This window comes from Camarhynchus parvulus, chromosome 2, assembly GCF_901933205.1.
Source record: "Camarhynchus parvulus chromosome 2, STF_HiC, whole genome shotgun sequence".
Lineage (NCBI taxonomy): Eukaryota > Metazoa > Chordata > Aves > Passeriformes > Thraupidae > Camarhynchus > Camarhynchus parvulus.
In genome coordinates, this window is record NC_044572.1 from 131,063,697 (window position 1) to 131,087,715 (window position 24,019).

At 40.9% G+C, this 24,019-nt stretch overlaps 1 protein-coding gene across 4 annotated transcripts in view; it reads left to right on the forward strand.

Annotated features, from left to right (window-relative positions):
• The window catches only part of GRHL2 (grainyhead like transcription factor 2), a 66,090-nt gene that overhangs the window by 34,017 nt on the left and 8,054 nt on the right, over nt 1–24,019 (forward strand). For 3 of the 4 annotated variants that reach the window (XM_030971257.1, XM_030971259.1, XM_030971261.1), the window contains exons 9-14: nt 5,913–6,071; nt 11,616–11,703; nt 11,790–11,929; nt 13,913–13,944; nt 15,050–15,144; nt 20,798–20,883. In XM_030971257.1, coding sequence (XP_030827117.1) covers nt 5,913–6,071; nt 11,616–11,703; nt 11,790–11,929; nt 13,913–13,944; nt 15,050–15,144; nt 20,798–20,883 — 600 coding nt within the window. The remainder of the gene's footprint in view (nt 1–5,912; nt 6,072–11,615; nt 11,704–11,789; nt 11,930–13,912; nt 13,945–15,049; nt 15,145–20,797; nt 20,884–24,019) is intronic. The other variant, XM_030971258.1, reaches the window with a different exon arrangement.

The window sequence follows — 24,019 nt, forward strand, 5'->3', positions numbered from 1 at the left end:
CTGCTGTGCCTGGTTGACAGCAGCAGTTGCCTTGCCTCTGGCAGAGGAGAGTTAGTCCTGGCACATTCTTACCCTTTTCTAGAACAGCATCCTTTTCTGCTGGGGCTGTTATCTAGAGGTCACTGTGCAGCTTGTGGCTCAGAGCAGGATCCAGGAAAATGAGGGGAAGGCTCTATAGCCATGTCAAACTCGGTGCTTTCTTAAAACAAAAATATTGCTGTAAGGGAGCAGGGGTAGGAAGAGAAGAATGGTTTTGTACAATCCATCTTTGTTTCCCTCCCATAGTTAATTCTGTTATAAATATGTAATGTTTGTGGGTAAGGTGATTTGTTGTCTCCCTTTGGTTGAACCCAAATGCTATGTTTAGTATTTTTAAAGGAGTTCTTTAAAAAAATATGAAGAAACAAACAACAATCAACAACTGGCTGACATTTTAACTGTCTTTTGAAAGTGTCTTTATAATATGCTAGAAGCTATGTAGTTGCCTTGCTGTTGCCCTGTAGATGATTTTGCTGCAGCATCTGGCAAGTGGACAAAGTTCTAGTGGAGGCTCTTGAACAGACTCAGCTTCATTTCTGATAGACATTCATCTGTCTGCTTGCAGTGTTAGCACTGGCAGAAGTTAGTTTGCAAGAAAGATGGTTAAAGAGACATAATTGTCTTGGTCAAAGGATAATATATTTGTCATAAACCATGCAGTCATATCCTTGAGATACAACTTCTCTCTGGTAGGTACTTGGCGCACTTAAATTGGCTGTGATGGTGTTACTTCTTGAAACAATTGTATATTTTTATGGAAAGTATTTTTAGCCTTAAAATCAAAGATATTACTTCAGTGAGCAGTTTCTAACAAAAAATGTCACCTTAAAGAGACAAACAGTTTTCAGTGATATCAAGAGATTACAGATTTCTGCTAAGCACTGCAATTTGGACATGCAATAAACAGACATGTTTGTGGCTGTGTTATTCAGGCAGGTGCTGGCAGATGAGTGAGATGATTTCAGTGAGTGCAGGAGTTGTGTGCTGAGTAGTTGTTGTGTATACTTGCGTGCAATACCTGCTATATTTAACTGAAATGTAGATCTTTAATCCAAAGTATGCTGAAGCCTCTGGGAAGCTTTCCAGTTATTTAATGAGTTTTGGCATGGCTCATACAGTAATAAGCTGTTTTCAAAGAGTGACTGATTTGCAGGATTAGGTTCTTGGATACTGTGGACCAAAGTGAGCTCCAATTCCAGTGGGTACAATGGTAAAATCAAGCTTATAGAACAGCACTGTCTCTAGCAGTAATTTGTATTGTGGCAATCCATATTTCTTAAACATTGTTAGTGATACTTAGGCCAGGCTTTGACTAGTATATGATTTTTTTTTCCTTAATCGTGAATTTCCTTCTCAAGCCACATCAATTTAATTAGGAAGGAAATTAACGTCTTCTCTACTCTAAAAATGTAAAGGTTGAAGGAAAAGATGCTTCATTTTGGGGAGTTAGTAGCAGAAATTATGTAGGATTAGACTTGGCAGCTACTTTAACAAACCATGTCTGTGTGTGCAAGTGTGCATATATCTATATGAGTGTATATATAGATGCGAGACATGCACACACATGTGTATATATTAGAGAAGAGTTAACCTGTGGTAGCACATAATGTTGAAATTCAGTGTATACAAATGGCTTGGTAAGTATGCATCTGGGATTCAAAGCAAATGGCATTTTTATGTAGTTGCCAGGGTGTGGTGTGGGTTGAGGAAGCTTCAAAAGAGTAGTGTAAACATTTGCTGGAGACATTTGTATTGAAATAAAACAAAGGTCTTACCTTTGTGTGGGATTTATAAGGTAACGGCTGGAAGGAGAAACTATAAACCCACACTTTCTGTGTGTATGAGGAATGATGGGATTGATGTTAGTCATTTGAGAGACGAGTCAGTTAACTCTTTGTTGTTAGGGTCTGGAGGGAGGAGCCCTCTAAAGCAGACTTTTAAGGGACCCATCACCGGGGTTCTATGTATTGCCAGTATTCAGTAGAGAAATTGCTTTAAGTTTCTCATTTTGTGCCTCCCTTCTGCCCTTGGCAGTTTCTGAGACAATGGGAGCCAGAAATGTAAATAGTAATAAAAGGCTTATATTAGAAGTTTCGTAGCTGTAGACCTTTAGTGTATAAGCTGAGAGACCGCAGCAAGAGTTGTGTTGGCTGAATTAAATGATAAAAAGGGAAATGCACTTCTGAGCCTTGCTTTCCCTTAAGGCAGCTTACTCTGTTTGTGTCTTGTACATCCCTAATTATGCTGCAGTATTTAACAAACAGTAATTCTTATAATAGCAGCTACACCGTGGAGGAGTAGTCCCCAAAAGACAGAGTGCCTTTTCTAGACGTGATCTATAACAAATAGAAGAGCTGTCGTTATCTCGGGCCACTTGTGAAACTTTCTCAGCACCAAATGCTTCTCTAAATTAGTATTTAATTGCCAATGGCATGCCTGAGCTCGAGACTAGATGGGTGGAACTCTGCCATTAATTGCTCTAATCTAAGATATGCTGACATTAAAAAAAAAGACATCACTATAATGACAATTATACAACGTGTTCCAGATAGCAAAACATTGCTAAAATCCAGTTTGCACAGGAAAAAAAAAGTTGCATCTGAATTCGGGTACACTCATACTAACTTTTATTAATACAGTTCTAAGACAAGTGTAGACAGGGATTGGGAGGGAGACAGTGATTTCTCTTCCTGCTACTGCAATTTCTACTTAACTCTACATTTTCTAACCATGTTAATTCTACTATGCAAAATACCACAGCAAAGGAGATCTTAAATCTGGGTATTTTCTAAGAAAAGTAGAATAGCTCTCCATTTTGTGCCTGCCCATGGAGTTTTTTTGCCCCTTGTCTCATCAAGAGTGCGAGTACATGCATTATGGACAAGAGCTGGAAAGAGGGGGAAGATGAGAGTTGCAAAGGGCAAAGCAGGATGTGTTTGGACAAATGGCTGAAATCAGTGCTGCTCAGAGCAAGTCACTGCTTTGGGAAGATAGTTTCTGGTCAGACCAGGGGAGAGAGAAGGAGACTGAATGTCCAGATGTTTCTTCAAGTCCTCTTCACCATAGCAACCTGCTGCACTGGTGCAAATCTTTAGTCATGCAAAGAAGAAAACCCCTAAAATAAATAACAGAACCTATACCCTCTTCCCTTTCCCTCTATACTCTCCCATGTTTTCCAAATCCAAAGTCAGTGTGGTGCTTTACAGGAAAGCTAATAGAACATTGCATGGAGACAGAAAATTTCTCCAGTATCAATGATCTGTGTTAATTCAAATCCATCTGTCTATCTGTGAGGTGCAAATGATATGACAGAAAGTGTAGTACACTTCATGTGCATGAATGTACAGTCATTGCTCCTCAGAGAGATCCTGATGTATTACAGTGTCAGGACAAGATATTGAGTCTTACAGCATCTATCTATTATTCATGCTGAATAATCTGTTATTGCTGTATGGGGACTCTTGAAACCATAAAGTCTGTCTTCCCCAGCCATTCCTACTCTGCTCTGTGATTGTGGAGGCAGTGGAAGAGATGACACAGTATATGTAGTTGATTAAGGTGGGACAAGATCTTTTTTGCTTCTCAGCTGAGTGTGCAGCAAGGGTAGAAGAAATACAAACCGCTGGGTAGATGCAAAGCCTGCATGTCTTCTCACATTTGAATGTACGTTTTTAGGAAAATCCCTGTGCAGAAGTATGGGCTAAAATATAGGGAGACCAGATTCTGTTTTATGCTAGACTTCCTTCCACTACTGTGTATTCACACACACTTTAAACCATTGCCCCGACACTATAAATGATTCTGAAGGCAAATGAAAATTCAGGCTGTCTATTTCAAAGGGTATTCGCTCTGTCTACACTTATCTTTGGAGCTGGAGGAGATCAACTTGTAATTTAAAACAGAAATAACACTATCAGCTTCAAAATCAGAGTTTCACCTAGGGCCTTTCCCTGCCTCCCTCTTCTCTCGGCAGTTAAAGTTCAACTATTTGATTTGTAAATGCAGCTCTGTGATACAATCAGAAGCAGAGAGGAGGGGCCATTAGCTCAGTCAGGCAAACAAGCTGCTCTGGCTCCATCATAAAGACCCTGACTGTAATGTTAACTTCTGCCGGGAGGGTAAAGTATCCCCCACCAGCCCTGCTGGAGCCCTTCTTTACTTTCAGCTGTCATTCTTAGGGATGTTGCATTCTTAGGGATGTTGCATTTTAGTTGCTCACACTGTTGGTTTATTTTCCCTGTTTGTGGAATGGTGGGGGAGGAGGGGGGGAGGTCCTTTATGCTCTTCCTTCAGGAATCCTCTCAGACCCCAGGGGTCTGCTGCCCTCTCCTCTGCCCTGTGAGGGGTGCATCAGGTCTCTTTGAGAGACCAGTTTGAGATCTCTTCTTTCTGAGTGTCCTTATTCTTCTGGAGCAGGTTTCACATCCTCCTGGTTCAGGAGTATGTATTGCTTGTTTTCTCAGTCCTTTTCCTCGGTTCACACTTTTGGGGTATTGTTTTGTTTGGTGTTTTGTTGTTGCTTTTTAAACTAAGGGCAAGTGAAAAGTAGAATCAAGTTAATACACAATTGCCCCAAATTATTATGTAATGCACATATTCCTCACTGGGCTGAAAATTAGATTTTTAATCTAGTTTCTTCTCTTGAGTTTTATGAATGCCATCCTGACTGAAAGCAATCAGTGGTATTTCAGTTCATAGTGCTTGCTTTACATCAGAATAGTCCTTGGAAGACTTTGGTGGTGGGAGACCCTTCTCTCAGGTCCTGTACAGATGACACACACCTTGTCCCATGGTGCCAATTGAATTAACGAGAGGGAGATGATTAGTGGCTATCAAGTTGTAAGTTTTTGTTGTAGAAGGAGAGCAAGAGATGGATTTCTGAAGCAGGGGGCAAGCAGGGGACTTGCTAGCTCAGTTGGTTAATGCCGAGGTTGTGGGTTCCATCCCTGGATGGGCCATTTACAGCTGGGCCTGATGATGCTTCCCAGTCCCTTCCAGCTCAGATGACTCTGTGACTCTCTGAATGCAGTGTCAAGTTTTGTGGGTGCTGTGGAACAAACAGACCTTCTGAGAAGAGGTAGGGAGTAGTTTTATGAATATTTGAAAAATTCCGTCCCAGTTTGAAACACAGGGTGAGGTGCATCTTTAAAAAGGAGGAAAGAATGTGAATGGCCCTTAAAGTGAAACACAGGAGTATCTATTGATGGGATGGAGAAAGCAGCAGTGTCAATGAGAGTGTGAAGAAAATGTTTAAAATAAAAGGAGTAGAGTTTATCTTTGTCCCACTGAATTTGAATGAGCTGTCAGATGAGCAAGCCATACCTAAGGCAGCTGGAAAGGGTGAAGCAAGATGATCTGTATCAACAAATAGTGCAAACATACAGAGAAGTGTTGAGGAGTGGAACAAGTAAGGGCTAAAGACCTGACATCCACATAAGGCACGTTTTAGGAGGATTTATCGCAGATTATCTTTAGTCAGTTCCCATGAACTAAGCAACTATGAGCAGCTGGAGGATCTGAGTGCTCCTGGAACATATCTTTCTGGTTTGGCTCCTCCAAAAAGAATCCAGTTCATATATTCTGAGCTCTGGTGTGAACCAAAGCATGCTAAGTTGGGATAACCAAATGATTCACCTCAAATGTGAACTTCTGATCCGAACTGAAGCAGTAATATATGGCTTTCAAGTTTGTTCTTCCCAGGATAGAGTGTCTTTGTTGGACAGAAGTGGAGGATAAATGTGTGAATTGCCAGAGGGTGCATCATAGCTGAATCAAAACCTTTTTATTTTATTTTCCCATTTCTTGTTATGTATTTCTGGAAGTTTAATTGTTGTTTGCACAACATTTTAAAAAGTAATCTCTCTGGCACACAGATTTTCATCACAGTGAATTGCTTGAGCACAGACTTCTCCTCACAAAAAGGAGTAAAAGGGCTTCCTTTGATGATTCAGATCGATACTTACAGCTACAACAACCGCAGCAATAAACCTATCCACCGAGCCTACTGCCAGATCAAGGTTTTTTGTGACAAGGTAAGTGCAAAGCACAGTTGCCATGGGTGAAGGAGGAATCTTGTTAGGCAGTTTATTGTTGCTGTATTTTAGACCTAATTAAATGCTGTTTCTTTCCTTAAAGAATTGTATTTCAGCATTTGGTCCAGCTGTCGCACAAATCTAACTGATTATCATGTCATTATTTTACTGCTTTGCAGCATTTTTGGCCCTGATTTCTCAGCTTGTGAGCAATAGTTGGACTGTTTAAAGACAGCATGTTATAGGTCATGATTATGGAATATCAATAAAGTAATAGAAAGTGCAAATGCAAATATCTCTATTTGGAGGGTCAGTGCTGATCACAGGCTCACTCACATAAGTGGCAGTCTGCTGATGTCATCCCTTCTAACTGACAGCTAGGGTAGATAGCAAGTAAACTTCATATCAGTTTCTCTGACAGAAAAAATGCACTTTTCAGTGAGGGTCTGCTAAGCTCCCTTTTATGATGCAGTGGAAACCAGCAAATTCCAGTGACACAGCTGATGGGTTTTCCCTCTGCTTTACTTACAGTTATTTTAGAAACTCTTAAGTTGCTAGGATTTTCTTATCAAAAGTAAAACACAAAAATATATTAGCCATTCCTATTTTGTAATTCAGTAACTATTTTTTCGTGTGTGTTCACACCCTCTTAAGCAAAATTTTGGTTTTTTTTGCTATAGCTATGACTGCTCCTCTGTGGAGACTAGTAAGATGTTTCAGCACCCAGACATAGATCATGCCTGAATGAATTAGACAGTGTCATGGTCAGTAGCATATATCACTAGGTAGAATCAGTTGCTCAGAAATGTCAATGATGATTCTTCAAAGAGAATGTGACCACTTTTCAGTTTTGTTTAGCACCTGTCAGCTGATGACTTTCTCCATGCTGAGAAACATCTTTCTTAGGGGAGCTGATGCCTGGATTCTAGCCAAGGTTCAGGGATTCAGGAGCCTACATCTATTTAAATGACTTGGAATTTTATCCAAATTAGTCTTGCCATCCTACAGGTGGGAATAGAAAGACAAAAGGCCATGCCCCAGGCAAAACATAACATTAACTTTTTAATGGAAAGGGTAAGAGTTCAACTGTTTCAGGTCTCTGTGTTGCTGCTCCTTCCCCCTTTTCAGTTCATTCCCTTGCTGCTGTTTTGACAACGACATCTTGAGGGCTAATCAGTCTGTTGTGTTAGTGGAGGAAAATCTTTGGAAGTAATGAATGTAAATGTATGCACTCAGGTCTTCTTGCAGCCAAAATGCTATGCTTTTAATTGTAACTTTGAATGTCAAATATTGAGAGATTTGAAGCTACAGCTGGATCTTAAAAGCTCAGTAAATATCAAAGTAACAAGTTGTTTTCATCTACCTGTTCCTGAAACGCAATTAAAAAAATTTGAATTATTTTAAAAAAGGAAGGAAATTCAGAGCACAAACTCATCAAGGGTGACCTCTAGATACAACTGGTGGAGATTTTGAATAATACATGTTCATTGTATCTATTGGCTTAATTGGAGCTTCAAATATCCAGACGAAAAAGCAGGAAATGAATGTTGAGTCTATTAATCAAAATCATCTCAATGTAGAAGGAGAGATCACAGGGGTAGTTAAAGTGTTATACACATCAAAAATTGGAAGTGGGAACTGAAGGGCTCAAGGGTATTGATAATAGGCTGTGTATGTGTTTAATATAAATGTATACACACATGTAGAGCTTTTTAAGTTAATGTGGGTGTGAAAGTGACTTGAGCAAATGAAAATCATTGAGGTCAATGCACATGACAGTTTGTGCTAATTGGCACTTGGTAAGAGACAAATTCTTGCTTCTCCCCAAACTTATGTTACCAGATCTTTACCAACATCCATTTGTCACAGGGCTTTTGTAAGTAAATAAATGTTTGGAGAATTTCTACTTGCTGGTGGCACTGGGAGAATTCAACATGCTCAGAGGAAGGTAGCTGGTGTGGCTGGGTATCCTCATCTTTCCAAGATGTCAAAATAAACCCCTGGCTCTGGTTAAGGTGGTGCTAAATGGTTCAGTTTCTCTTGCTAGCCTGTGGCTCTCCCCCCAGTGACATGGACAAAGCTTGCTGCCTCCTTGGGAAAGGCCATGAAGCTGTGACTATTATTTATTGCCCACCTCCTTGTCAAGATGAATTGAAGAGGTACTATAGGAACATAAAAAAACCCACCCAGCAATTATATAATGATCTTTATATAGTCTGAAAGTGTGAACTGCCCTGTTATGCCCCAATCTGACAGCCTCAAAGAGAAGCTGATGACAAAAGTACCTGATTTATTACAATCACCTGGCCTAGTGGAACTGCACGGTAAATTCCTCCTCCCTAAGTATGAAATGTTCCTCATTCTGAAACATGGTAAAAAAAAATGTTTCTGTGCCTAAGATGCTATTAAAAATGTTTCTTTCTATAGTGGTGGTGACTCTTTAGAACCAGTGGGTGTATTTGTATATTCACGTAGATAAATCACAGGTGGAGGTGTCCAGTTTTTAAGAACATTCACTGACAAATTAATGTCTTGTAGCTGCAACAGTGTAGCTGTTGTGGAAAGAGTTATCTGTGAAGAAACAAAACTGCATTTAGCTAAGTGGTACATGTTTTATATATATCAGTATTTATTCTGGCAATTCCTTGATTTTAATATTAGTTTACATATAAACTAGAGAGCAACACCAACTCACATCCAGTATGTGCTTTGTGACATAAATGTATGGAGATAAATGCTACAAAGGCTGTAAGTGTTAACAAATCTAACTTTACTATACTCCCTATTTGTCATCCAATCTTTTGTCCATGTTTGTTTTTCAGCAAGCAATCTTCAAAGCATTTGTTACAGTCCACATCTTGTTTTGTCAGTGCTAATTCTCTGCCTTGCAGTCATCAGTGCAGATCACTGATGCTGCATTATAAGAATATCTAATTTTTATTCCTTAAGTAGGTTGTCAGGGAAACTTGCTACCAGGCCTATTTATATTTATATATTGCACAATGCTTGAGCCACTGTGTATGAAATAACTGGGACTTCAGAGCTACTTGATTTTCTATATGTGATTATCTTTGCTGAAAAGAAGCAGAACTTGACTTGGCAAATACCAAAACATTGATCCAAAATACAATAAATTAATCCAGTTTTGTTTAACCTGAAACAATACATGTTCTTTGGAATATGTGCAGTTCTTGTGTCCTTGTTTTTGATGTCCATTTTGGAGAAAGTGGACTATCATAGATTATTGAGCAACTCTAATTGCCTAATAATCTTCAGCTTTGGAGAGAGCTTCTAGTTCCAGGCTAAAGCATTCCACATCTCATTGGGCAGGCACATAGACATAGGCTGATGTCTGTGTGCCTGCCCAATGAGATATGGAATGCTTTAGCCTGGAACTAGAAGCAAGAGTACACATGAGCATCAGAGTGGTGCAAGACTTAAGTTTAAATGAGTTGAAGGATTAGGAAGAAAATACTTTGAATCAGCTGAAATTCTTAGGCTGCGTTTTGTTAATGATTAGTAGCAGAAGTACTCCTTGCATTTATACAAAGTCCAGATATCAATAAAAAAATTAAGAACTCATTTCATTATTTCACTGGTCACAGCATAGTTTATAGTTCCCTGTAGGAGGGTAATTTCTTCTATCCTGAAGAGATGTGCAAACTGTGGTTTATTAGGTATGTGTCAGATGGCTCAGCTGTCAAAACTATGCAGCAGAAATGCTCTAGTATACAAAAATCATTTTGTGGTCTCATCCCTGTGACTGTGGCATCCATCCTGTAGGCTTGGCTGGCCCCTGCCATGTGGGCTGCTCCAAGCTCAAAAGGATTGGTAGGTAGTTTTGTGGGTATTGGAGGTTGTTTTGTGTGTATTGCACTTGCCACGTTTGTGAAGTGGCTGTGGCACAAATAAACACTGGTGGATGGGAATGACTGCCCAGCTCAGGGATTGCCTGCCCCCCAGAGATCTTGGGGTGTGTTGCCTTGAATGAATGAATGAAGAGAAACCTGTGAAGCGTCACCAAGTTCATGGTTACAAAGAATATTACAGAAAATCAGTAAAATATATATTTTTTTATTATGTATAAAAGGCTGAGTCCTCCTCAGCTTCTGCTTTCCTGAGAGGAAGCTCACACTTGCTGCTGTGTATGAAATACTTTGGTGGTTCATCCTGTTGCCCGTGAGCAGCAGAGTGGCAGCACTGAGTTGAGTGATAGGGCTGTGGCCACCTGTCAGAGCCCTTTGTGCAGCACAGGTTTCTCAGGATGTGCTGTTTGCTGAACAGTGGCTGGGATGTGTATTTTTGCTCCTTTCTTAGAAAGAACAGGTGGCTTTAAAGGTTACAAATGTACCTCTAGGAACAATTTTGATAAGTGCACAACTCTGAATCCCTTGGCTTCTGCGGTTGAGGTTAGTGAGTGGGACTGGACTGGGACCTGGTCTGGAGGCAGTGTTTCTGTTTGACACATTCATGTTTTCCTAAAAAGCTATTTCTTCCTCCAGCTCTTTCAGCCTCTGGAAATCTACTGATAGATGACAGCCAGGAGTACATCTTTCCTTGCACTCTTTCTAAACTTGGTTCATTGACTCATGTGTGAATTTTGCCATCTTGAGTGGGTGTTTTTTGCTTTCCTTACCTCCCTCCTCTCCCTTTCTATTCAAGAAACTTCTAATTTTAATTTGGAAAAAAATTCTGTAATCTTGCATGCCAGCTGTCTGGGAGCATATGGATCTTCATTACCCTTCACAATGTGATAGGTATTATTTATAAAGTAAATTAGGAGAACTTCAAAGGAGGTGTTGCTGCTTTTTATGTCAATAACAAGTTTTATTTTTTAAACTTGTTGAGAGTGTATTTACATAACAGAAGCCTGCAACTTCCCAGGAGTTCCTGGTGCCTAACAGGGCAATGCTACATTGCTTTCCTATTTCTGGAGAGCTTCTCCCAGTTTGAAATGCCTGTATTTTTCTGTAAGAACCCTTGCAATGTTGGCAAGCTATCAGCACAGCCTTTTTGGACTGTCAGTTCTCAAAGGCTCTGCACAGCTGGCTACAGTGGAGCAACGCCACTCCCAGACAAAGTGGATGGGGGAGAGTTTAGGGAAGACCTCAGCACAGACATTATGTAAAATGATAGCTATCCTGCAGGTGTTTTATGCCATTACATACACAAAATATTTGGCCTGAGCGCTCTGTCCATTGCAGAGACACTGGGCTTGGGATGCCCTTTGCACAAGCTGTGCTGGCATCAGTCCTGCTACAGACTGCACACTGCCTGTCCTGGCTCCTCCAAACCAACATGTGGATATATTCCCCTTACTGTCTGCAGCCCTGGGAGCTACTGGATGTGCCAGCTGAGTCACAGGCACAGGTGATCCATGCAAAACCTTCCCAACAGACTGGACAGATCTGTCTTCAATGAAATAACCAGCTTCTCTTTTAGCACTTTTGTGTGTCTGATGCTGTAGTTCCAGGCATTGCAGAGTACAAAGCTCATGGTGGTTCCTCCTTGGGTAATATCTGTGGGTTGTCTTTTTTGCATCAGGGAGCAGAAAGGAAAATCCGAGATGAAGAGAGAAAGCAGAACAGGAAGAAAGGCAAAGGCCAGGCATCCCAAGCCTCATGTAATAACGGTGAGTGAAGTGGGCCTTTCTGGTCTGGGGCTAAGTCAGGCTTAACATGACTCCTTTCACAACTCTGTGCTTTGTGATCCACCTAGCAGCTGAAGGGAAGTTGAGTGCACTCCCTCTGCAGAAAAAGAGTGATATCACCTTCTTCAAAACAATGGCTGACCTGGATTCCCAGCCCGTTCTCTTCATACCAGATGTTCACTTTGGAAACCTGCAAAGAACTGGACAGGTAGGAAATAATGAGATGAGCAGGTGCCCACTTGCCACCTGGCTGCCTCTGCTCTGTGGCAGGTTTTAGGGAAGTAAACAACTGTTCCTGGGGTCCACTTTTTTCAGCTCTCATTTTGGTAAATGCAGTTTTGGCACATCACTTATAGAAGACCTTAGAAAAGGCAAGTACCTTTCTGAGTTCTGGGTGCAGAGGAGTTTATGCTTCTTTGACAACTGATGAGTTTGGTTTTGTTACAGTTCTGTCATTCTTTTGCTTTCAAGTATAAGGTTGATTTGTGACTGAAACACAATCTGGTTTTGAGTGTACTCTTTGGCTTGGTGAAATGAAGTGCCACCTTGTGGTAGCAGAGATCCTCCTCCTTGTCACAGCTGAAAACAAAGACCAAGCTCTTACCCGTGTAGAAAGATCAAGAGTAGGGTCACTAAACACCACTACCCATTTTCTGTTGGCATCACCTAGAGATCTGGAAATTCCTTGAAAACAATATTTTCACTCTTTCAAGTAAAAATCTGTCATGCTAATGTTAAATACTCAGTATTGGTAGTTATTATCATTAGTAAACATAAGGAAGTCTTTCCTAACTTGGCTCTTTTCTATTTTATCACCTGCTGGGAAGTTGAGAACGTGAACTGGAGGGTCAGCTCTGACAACTTTTTTACTATGAACATGTTATTTATTAACATCTCAGGGAGCAGAACGAGACAGTTATGCATATGTTTATTAAGACAAATAGTTGATGAGGAAATTTATTATGCATCTTGCTGGAAAATACTAAAATGACGAAGATTAAATAAAACTGAGTGTTGGAATTGTCAATTATTTTGAAGCAGTGAGAATTGTGGTTGAGCAAAGCACAAGGAGCACAGACGTTGTAATCACAGCTGTCACAGGCTTACTCTCCCAAGCTGGAAAGACGCCCACTCACATATCAGTGTTGGGTACCTTCTGTCCTCATGGCTTTCAAACCAAAATGGGGATTTGTTTCAAAACAGGAGATGGTGGAAACATTCCTTAGTATATATAATCCTGTAAATAATTTTCTAAACTGACTGAAAGATATCCCCATTTCCTAGCTCTTAGGCAATATTCAGCCATGTCTTTTATTGCTGTAACTCATAATTACGGCCGTCGGCTTTGCACACACACACCTCTGAGCTATTTTCATTGCACAGTTTCAGAAGTGAAGGCTCCTAGTGAGAGCCAAGTGTGCTCTGAGTGTCTTGCCAGCCCCAGTGCTGGAGACCCGCCTGGGCTGGCTTGCCCTGTCCTGCCCTGCCCAGCTCAGCAGCTGCAGGGCTGCTGCACTTGTTGGTGCAGACCTGCAGTGTGGGCACATTGTGAGGGGTTTGGCTGACTGTTCTGTAAAGTGCTGAACAAGAGACTGTGATTTTATACCTCCCGTGCTACTGTCAGCTGCATTTGCTGCTGTTTTAAATTCGGTCCTGATGACTCTGAGCTATGCAGATTTACACAAAACTGGGCTTGGGCTTCTGCCCGCAGCCTGTGCAAAAAATGTTCAGCTGTACCTTTAGTAACTCTGTTTCCATTAGGCCTGTAGTTTAATCTTGTTCTTTATAGTTTAATTAGATTTTCAGACAGCATTAAATACATACAAAAGCTTTTGAGTGTTGGGGCTTAAACTGTATTAGAGGTTATTAGGTGAGTAGCAATCTTATTTAGAGGATTGTAAAATAATTGGGGAAATGATATAAAGCAGGGAAGAGGGTAATGTCTCTCAAATAAACTTTGATATATTTTCAGTAGGTGATATTCAACAACCATTTCTCTAAGCCACGCTTCTTCCAGATAACAGTTAGAACTAGAGGTATTTGTGTTTTATAAGAGGAAAAGGATTTTTAACATACGACAAACTGCAAAACACTTCTTGTCTTTTTCTCCCTTTTGAAGTTATTCTGTTAAGCAAGTGTCTGAGTTTTGGGAGTAATTGATTTTTATTTATTTGATTTATTATCCTTCTAGGTTTACTATAATACAGATGACGAGAGAGAAGGGTAAGATATTTATTGTTTCACAAGCTTTGCAGTTAACATTTTAAACTCATAGAAAGTTGATACAAAATACAAAATCAGATAAAACTGACCCCTTTCTCCCCCTTCCCTCATGTTCTCCCATGTAAACTGTTTGTTTTTTATGTCTGTATTTTAATACACTTCCAAGTGAAAGAGCCCTAAGGTTTGATACAGGGAGAGGACAATATATTTGATAATGAAGTAAGCATCTATGTAAGCATGAGGGTTCTCAAATAACTTAAAAACTGGGAATTTTTTATTGAAGCACTGAACTTCACTGCATTCCTGAAAGCTGTTTAGCAGTGCACACACATGTATGCAACAAATACAGGAACTGCAGAGAGAATGGCCAAGTGCCAGAAGAGAGAGGCAGAAAGAGAAGAGAGAATCTGGGAAGGACAAAGGTTGGAAATGGGAGCACTCCCTATCTGACTTTGGAGGGACTGGAAGAATTGATGAAAGTCCCTCTAATAGTTAGAGGTGCCATGAAATAAGGGTTTTAATATGGGCTGCTGAACTTCAGCCCACATTTTGTGCCAGCCCCATACTTTTATATGTTGTTTGAATCCCCAAGTGCACACCCTCAAGTTTGAGATTCTGGAGTAACATAACCGCTCCCATAAATCTGCAAAAAGTGACCTGTGGTAGGGACTGGCCAAGCACCTGCAGTCAACACTGATTTGAAAACATGAGGCCCTTTTTATTTCTTTTTGAAACTGATGCTCTTCATAAGGCTTACAGTGGAATTTGAGAAACTAAGGGGTTTCTTGCATCAAGCAATAACCACCCCCCTTCCCTCAATTTTTAAACAGTTAAAGGCCTTTGGGGTTTTTCAAATGAGTGTGTAGCATTGGAACATATTTTCCTGTCACCTGTCCCATCCAGTCAGTCTCGGCAATTTAAGAGGCCTCGATAGTTCAGATAAGCACAAAAGCTAAATCCTTGCAGTTTCTGCTTTTGGTGCCACATGAGTATCTAGTGGGTGTTTTTGCCAGAGTACAAAGTGAGTAATGATTGTTGCTGTTGTCTCCTCTTCTGCTGTGAGCACAGTTTTACTGTGACATGGTCCTTGTTTTGTGTATTTTAGTAGCAGTGTCCTGGTCAAAAGGATGTTCCGGCCTGTGGAGGAAGAGTTTGGTCCTTCCCCTTTGAAACAAATCAAAGAAGAAGGTCTGAAAAGAGGTAACAATCAATTCTTAGGAGTTACAAATCGTTCTGTGGGACTCAAACCCTCAAACTGGGAAGGGCAGGTGCGGTTTGGACAAAGTCAGTTGTAGGATGCTAGTGCAAATATGGGTAGATGGGAGAGTCTCGGGTCGGCTGCTTTGTTCTCTGCCCCAAGATGTGTGGGGTGGTTCTGAGGTGGCCCACGCTCTGAAGAATGAGTCTGGACTCTTCGATGTTCAGTCTTTGGGTTGTTTATTATCTCTTATCTATAAGGTTTTCTCTCTGCCCAGCTGAGATCCTCTCAGCACGTCAGCCACAAGCACTCTCCACCCACCGCCCCCGAGGTGGTGTCGTCTTTTATACTACAAACTACGTATATCATATTTACTTTTAATTCCCAATACCTATCACCTATGTTAGACAGTGCACTTCTATTCTAAACCAATCCCCAAGTGCCAACATCACAGCAGAAAATGGAGAACAAGAAGAAGAAAGAAGGACGAGACACGCCCTGATCCCTCCATCTTGTCCCCATAATCCTTATACCAAAAATCCTAAAACCTACATTTTCACCCTGTGAACACCCTGTAATTACACCATTCAAACTCGTGTGACTTTCAGATACCCATACCAAGTTGGCAATTCGCTAGAAGGATCAAAATCAAGCCACCAGGTGTTCTGGGCACCATGCCAGGATCTCTGAGCCCCCCAGAGGGGTCTTGGCAACTCTGGACATCCAGAGTGATGTTCTGAGTTCCCACAGGAGAGGAGATCTTTGCATCTGCACTCTATAAGGAGGCATTTTAACAAAGGCTAAAAATTACTTAAGAAATGAAAAGGACTGTGCTTTCTCAAAAAGGGATCAAGACACAAGTGTATAGAAAAAACTTAGAAAGTTTCTTGGTTCTTGGCCAAGCTACACAGTTTATGAAAGTTCTAGTAGCAAATCTGTGATGGTCTATTTTTAACTTTTGCTCATCTCTTCTGTTCTGTTCTGCCTGGGATCACAAGCAAATATGCAAGATGCATTGGGTCAAATACAGAGACTTTAACAGGCAAGCTCCTGCTGACTGCACACTTAGATTGGGTGGAAGAAAATCAGAAATTTCCTACCTTATTAGAAATATAAAACATGGAGAGACATCTTCCAGCAGATGTAACAGAATTGTTCAAGGGTTTGTTTCCCTTAACTGTTTTTACTGCCCAGGTGGGTATTATTACCGTTGAAGCAGAGCTTTATAGAATTGACTTCCCACAAGCCCGCATTTGCCAAGTTTCTCTGTTGGTTAGGGTGGTCTGCTTGAACCAGGGGAAGCATAGAAGATTATAGGATGGAGACTGATACCTTCTTGAAATAAATGTGAACATATGATTCTTTTAATTAAATCTTAAATTAATTATGTGAAGTTAGCACTGACCATGGACTTGCATTTGGTTGACTCAAGACCTTGGCCAAATTCACATTATCAGGGCTCTATCAAGCAGAACTTGACAGTCATGAGGGCTATATAAAGAACGGTCATTTCCTAGAATTTCACCTGGGTTTCCCAGCTGGAAGCCTAGGAAGTTGCCTGCAAGGAGGTATGGGTTTGCTTTGATTATTCCTGTCCTTTGCTGTGGTTAGTTGTTTTGATATCATTCACAACTTGCAGGTATTTCAAGGGTAAGATTAGAAAGAAAGAAAATTTAGCTGATGGCAAAGCTATGTAAAATGATTAAATCCAGGAGAGACACAGAAGCAGAGAAGCTGGAGGATGCTCTCTTCACATCCCCTTCCTGTTCAGTGTTTCTCTCATCTTGGACTATACTGGCTGGAGGCCAAAGGCTTTTCCAGTGTGGCCTTTGCCCCAGTGAACTTCCTGCCATCCAGAACCTTGCATCTGGGATTGTGCTGGTGGTGTGCAGCTCAGCTGAATCTACCCATTTGATAACTCTGTCTTTGCCAGAGGATTCACTGGTATTAAAATGTTCGGGGTTTTTTTTCCCCAGCATTGCCATGTTAAAAGCTTCTTTTCTCAAGATTTGTTTGGTACAGCAGAATCAAGAACTCCTAGAGAGCAGGTGTAGATGGGGTGCAGGTGTAATGTTTGAGAGGGAGCAGGTCTGTTATGTGAAAATAGGCATTAAAATATACATTAAAAGCAATGTAATCCCAAGGTGTCTTGTTAGGAAAGCAGTGCAGGTAAATAGCAGCCAGTGAGGTGTCCAAGTTCCACTGAAGACCGAGGTGGAAGTGTGTGACCTCACCCCTGCCTTCTGGACTTACTTGTAACACTCTCTGGTGGAAATAAAAATATTAAGGGGCAGCCTTCAAGAGAACAGGTCTGAAGGGATTTGCAAATGCTGGTCATATTCTCACTCAGGTAACTGCCTCTTTTTGAATTATTCTTTCATCTCCTTGACCTCTAAGGGAAGTCCAAGTGCCCAACACAGAAATGAGAAGTATGTTAATCTGTACCAAATGTGCATCACAGCTAGTTACTTGGCTAGACTTGGCTTTTTCCTGTTTTGAGTTCTCAGTAAGTTTTCAATTCACTTTCCCTTTCAGATTTCATAGGGAGTTTGCCGTTAATTATAAATCCAGCAGCTGAATTATAGATCAGGCGGATTTCCAGTCCTGTAGTTCTCAGTTTCAAGAAAGTAATTTTTTGTGCAGCTTTTGTCTTTTAGGAAAGTTATGTTGAACTACTCTGAAACATTTTGGATTTGTAGCAATTAGGGGGTTGAGAGCCATACAAGGGAATTTGTGCCTGGGCAATAACAAAAACTCCAAATGTGAGAAAGGAAAGTTAAATTACAGCTACCAGCCCTTCTTTCCTTGACTAAGATGTACCACATCTTTATCCAGAGACTACTTGACAGAGACTGTAGTCATTGTTCATAGGGTGCCAGTCACAGCACTGGTAGTGCCCAGGCTCAGACCTTCCTAATGCCCCAGATCTTACTGACTCATTGTGTCCTTAGTTTCATTTTTCTCGTGTATGTTGTTAACAATTTAAAAAGAGGTATCTAACATTGTTCTTCTGCATTCACACGTAAATCCTCAATTTGGTGGCCTGGCTTCTAAAAGTCTCACTGGTGCAACAACATCCCTTTGCCCCTCAGCAATTTGGTGTGTTGGGGCTATTTCTTAAGTAACTAAAGACAAATTTATCTTCCCCCATCTTTTACAATTCTTTTTAACATCTAAAGAATATTAAGGCCTGCAGTAGTTTTCAGTGCTGGCAAGAAGGTTAGGGGCTAAGACCAGGGAGTAGATCAGACAAATTTGAATTTATCTTGTAACTTTCAGGCAAAAATAGCTCATTACCTTGTACAAGATTTCCCCCCTGTTCCCCTCCAAATCTTGTAATTTGTACTGTTAGAGTGAGTCCATCTAGATGCTGTGAATGTGATGACAGTAGGATCAGAGGACAAGAGTTGTGTTACATGGTCACAGTCATTCAGTGGCAATGCTGCTGCTGAGCCCAGTGGAGCCTTTGCAGCCCTTTTCCCTCCCCTCTGGCTGTGCCTCCCACTGTGGCCATCTCTCTGCTGCTCTGCCAGCATGAAGGCTTGTGGGGCTGCATTGTACACTGAGGCAGAGATCTGATCTGTCTGAAGCATAACTCAAAGGGTTGTTTTTTCACTCATATCTGCTCTTTGAGAGAGTTTTTCATCCAGGAAAATTTGTTGAGATAAGCCAGAATAAGAGGGTGTAAGGGCAGGGATGAGACAGGGACTTCCTAAGGCATCACTGTCACCACAAGTCATTTATGGAAGAGTACTCTACTGAATCAAAGCCAGGAGTTTCACACCTGTCAGGGTAAAGAAAAGCCTAACAACCCCCCATGTGCTTACTAATCCTGTCTCTCTGTGTGTATAATGTTGCCCGGCACACCAAGCACAACAGTAAAGCTCAGCACCAGGATTGTGTCATGTACCCAAGTTTAACCTTGGACCAAGTGATATTTTTTTTCTCCTTTCGGATATATTTGTAATTGTTAAGGCTGGCAGAGCTCCAGGTGTTTGTAAAGCCAGGTGTTACAGGACAACCCTCTAGGAAAGCCTCAAGGAAAAGGTTTACTAAATTAATATGAGTGTTCATACTGGTAAAGTTAGTCCATTGAGTGAGAGCTTGTTCATGTGATTAAGCATATCAGGCATGGTAAAATTTAACTCCTGGTGTGGAATTTTTTTTTTCTTTTATGTTTTGACAGTTAAAGTGACCGAAAGTTGTCTCTGCTTCTAACTCCATTAAAACTATGTTCTCAGGCCAGGCCCCAAAGAGGTGCCAAAATATAGGTGAAAAGAATGTGGCTCTGCATGCTGTGGTTGCAGTTTAGTGGCTTATATTTCTGAATTAAAGATGCAAAAAACCCAACATTGTCCTGCATGTTTGGTTTTTGGGCCCAGTGAGGGAACTGAGCTACCCATTATTTTTTTCCAGTCATTTCAAAACCTGGGCAAAGAAGCTACAATTCTCCACAAATGGGCCTGAGTCCATCCTGCTAGAGTATGGGCCTGAGAATTAACTTCTACACAATTACTTCTATGTGAAAAATACCATCAAATTTTTTGGTTCATTGGCGTGTCATCTATTGAGTTACGTGGTGAAGATATCTCTTGGACCATGAGAATTTGTAGTTTCAAAAGATGCCCTTTTCTGTCTCTCCCCGCGCCCCCCTGCAAAAAAAAGGGTTACCAATGTAATTTGTCCCACAAGACATGACAGTGCATGTGTGTTTGTACCTCATGTGCGGCAGTGCTATTTGAAAAGGCAGTTCATTTAGGAAACAAAATATATTGCAGAACATCTTATTCAACCTGTTACTTATCAGTCATGTGAGATGATGCCTAAAATACTTTTCCAGTGTCTATGCTTATATGCCTTGTACCTGTCTGCTTTGCTTCTGCCATGTTATAGCAAGGTTCCTCCATTTACCTGAACAAGTGTGAAGAAAACAAAAGCTAAAGAGGGCAGGGCACTGTGCCTGTGGACAGCTAGCAGCTAACATCTGAGGGAGGAAGAGGAACAGAAATGGCATTTGGGTACCTAAGCAGGTGGGCACACTGGTAAATGCCTGCCTGCCAGCTGTGCTCTTGAATGTCTCCCCTCTAATTACTTTGAACTCATTTTTCCCAGTATTTAATTTCATACTGATCGGGCCATTTGCAGTCATCTGCACAGTAATGTCAGAGACAACTATTTCTTTACCTTTTCTTTGATTTTACTCTCAAAGGCACAGCTAAAGGCAACCCAGACTTGCCTTTTTTGAATGTCTTTTCCAAGCCTTTTAGATGAAACCCAGAGAGGTACCAGCCAAGACAGAGGTTTAAGAAGACCTAGATTGTGTGTTTTGTCCTATAACCAAGGGACAAGACCCCAGTGCTTTTTAGCTTCTTTCTGTAAATGGAGATTTAGATTCTGGAAGGCAGAGATTCTTCATGTTAAATTAAATTTGCTGAATTAAATTTTCAATACTGTGTTTTCACTGTAACTACAATGTGTTGTCCATGTCTAGATCACTGATAATACTAAAGGTACATCTTTTTAAATGCAAACCATCTTCAGTGCTTCATTTTATCTGTTATGGATTAATATTTGTTTTTCTATTCAGTGTGGGGTATTTAATCTGTGCAATTAACTGAAGCTACTCCAAGTTTGATTTTTTTTTCTCTATTTCAGTGCTTTTGTATGTGAGGAAGGAGACAGATGAGGTGTTTGATGCTTTGATGCTGAAATCACCCACAGTGAAGGGGCTAATGGAAGCTGTAAGTATCCAATGTCCTCACATTGTTTGTCTTTCTTGGCAAGAAAATCTTGAGACTTTCCATGTATTATTGAGATACACCATTATGTAAAGATTAAGTTATTCTCAAGTGCATTTAAAGCATTTCTTAAAGCTTTCTGGAACCCTGAAATGCTGGCATTTTCCTAATTCTGTGTTACCAGCAGGTTACTGCGTTTAAACAGCATCACAGAGCTGATTATTGGAGACCTGAGCTTTGAGGAATTGCAGTAGTTAACCAGTGTCAGGGAAGGAGAGAGGTGCAAGCTTCATTTTCTGAAATGCTTCTTTCTGAACTGATGGTTCAGAGCCTGTTGAATCTTTTCCTGTAATGCTTGTCAGTACATTCCCAGCCTGGTTTCCAAGAAGAGGCCCAAGGATGCACTGTTTCTGTGAGAATTTCATGTGGCCTTTGTGCAATTGCTGTTCAGCACGTAAGAGGCAGGTGCTGAGCCAGTGCAGACTTGTCATTCATATGTTGTCTCAAATTCCTTCTCTAGTCTTCACTTACAGTGTGACCTACCTACCACTTGCCTCTCTGCTGCTTCTTTGAGTTGAGTTTTTGCTTGTTACCCATTAGCTGTCATCATAAGAGTTGCTATTTTCATGTTTAATCTTGTTTATATGAGCTGATGGCTCATGAAATTTGGTAAGGGAAGAGTTAAGAAATAATCATGTGTCTCACTGCTTCAGTGGAGGAATGTGAGATTGACATGTGGGATGCTGAGTTGATTTCCAGCCTTGTTTACTTGTAGGGGAGAAGACGGAAATGGATGAAAGTGCCCCATGAGAACTCAGCCAAGTGCTAGAAGTGTGTGTATTTATGCTCTCTTAAAACCATCACAGTATCTTGTTACATTTACTGAACTCTTTTAATGCAGTAAAGATTGAGTTATTTGGTCAATATTTGGGCAGTAGCAGAAGGCAGAAAAAGATTTGTGGGTTAGTGAAGTTGCTTAAAGCACCTATTTAGATGAGGGTATCTCTGAGGAGAGTCAGTGCCACGCTAAGGATGTCCTAACTGTGCTTCTGCTGTTGCTGTGTGTTAGCTGTGACTGCAGCTCAGCTGTCAGGCAGAGCACATGGATAACAAAAACCAGGCTTTGCTTGAAGAGGCAGCAGTTTGATTCATGGTAAGCTGCAACACGATTTCATCTTGTCTTTGTATGGAAGTTAAAAGTATGTTATTATCCTTCTATAACTGTTCAAGCTTGCATGAATATTTTATCTCTAGTAGTCTGTGCCTCTCCATGCCTGTTCTCCAGCCACCATGTAAGAAAAACAAAGCTGGTGCAGAAGCAGGAAGGGTTTCTGCATACTTCAGTCAGTGCAGCTGCTGACTCACTGGCATGTTTTCGGCACCAGAGAAATCTATCTGTTGTAAAATGTCCCAGTTCACTGGAAGGAACACATTCAGAAAATTTGAATTCTCTTTGGTAGGATATTGTGGATAAAACAATGCCAAAAAGCTGTCAAACTGCATATTCTGAAATATTGTCTCTACAGTCGTTGCAGCAAATCATGTAATTTTGTAATTGTGCGTATCCTAAATGCGTCATTCTGTTCTCAGTATTAAGAATTTAGGAACTGAGCCTCTGAGTATTACAGAGCCCCAGATCTGAAAGGGAGCTCCAGTGATCCTCAGCCATACCCTCCTTCTCTGTTTATGGATTTTACTCTTTTTTTCTTTTTGTTAGTCATTATTCCTGATCTTTGACTTCTCCCCTAACTTTCTGTTATTAATGATATGGTTTTCTCAGATCCTATGTTTATTTTATTCTCATGTATACCCCCCATTCCAAATTAACAATTAGATTCCTTTTCAGATATCTTTCTTTTGGCAAATATCTAGAGGTTTTGGGTTTCAGAAATGCAGCATGTCTCAGGAAGCAATTCAGATGTTTGGTTTTTGCTAATCAGTCTCGATCAAGTGAAAATAGCAAAACATCACATATATGTGTGACTGACCAGCTCTACATCCTGATTTCAGCTTGATCCAAAGTCAGGATAACTGTGGATCTCAGTACGTACCTCAGTCTTACATTGTGCAAAATCACATATTTATTCAAATTACAGAAGGCAGTTCCAACTGGGAAATTCAAGCATCTACCAAAATCTTTCAATAATTAAAAGCCAACAGCTGAGTTCAATAGATCTAGCTTAGATACCCGCCAATATATATATATGTGATCTTCCAGCCAGTGTAGGGCAACAGACAGATTATTTAATAGAAATAAGCTGGCAAAGGTGTTGTCCTACACGCCTTGACCCGCCCAGACATTGCCCTTTCTGGTTTCCTGACTCCAGCAGAGAGCATTTCTGGTGGCTTGTGCAATCAGACAAACTTGCCATGCCAGGGGACTGCAGCCCAAAGGGACACCCAGACAGCTATTTCAGTGCTACTCAGAAGGCTGTTGCACTGCTTCAGGCATCCTAACAGAAATAAATCTCTGCTCAGAAGATTGACAAATGGACAATCGAGATGATAAGGAAAAATACTGTTCCAAAGAAAGACACCTTTTTAGAATTTAAAGTAGCCTGCTTGGGTTTCGGGTGAGAAATCCTGTTGTTTTGTATGGAAGTTGGCAGTAAGTGGTGATCCTCCTGTGCTGGCAGCAAACACTCTGAGAAGAGGGTGTTAAGTGAGATGCCCTAGCAGATGCTTGCCCTATGCTTTCTCCAATTCTGCAGCAGGACTTAGCACATTTGTACTGGAGACTATGAGGGGGAGGCTCTCCCATACGCCCACTTTAAGCCTTGCTTCCACAGCTTGCTGTTTGGTATAATTGATTGAATCCCAGGGGTTCCTGAGAAATGTGCTTATTCAGTCAGCTGGAAGTCTTTTACAAAGCTCAGTAATCCCTGCATGTTATATAAACCCTACACCTGTCACAGGCAGTGTGACAGGCAAGGCTTTCTCAGCCCAACCTCTCATAGTTTATGTAGGAAGTGGTGTCCCAGAGTCCCAAACTACTTTGAGCAACATTTGGAATGCATGAGTGTTAGGTATGCCAAATATCCTAGGGAAGATTTGTGCTGGAATGTGCAGAATGCTGTATATTAGCTGCTATTAAGCCTCCTTGGCAAGAAATGTTTTGCTCAGCTTGTTTATTTGCATG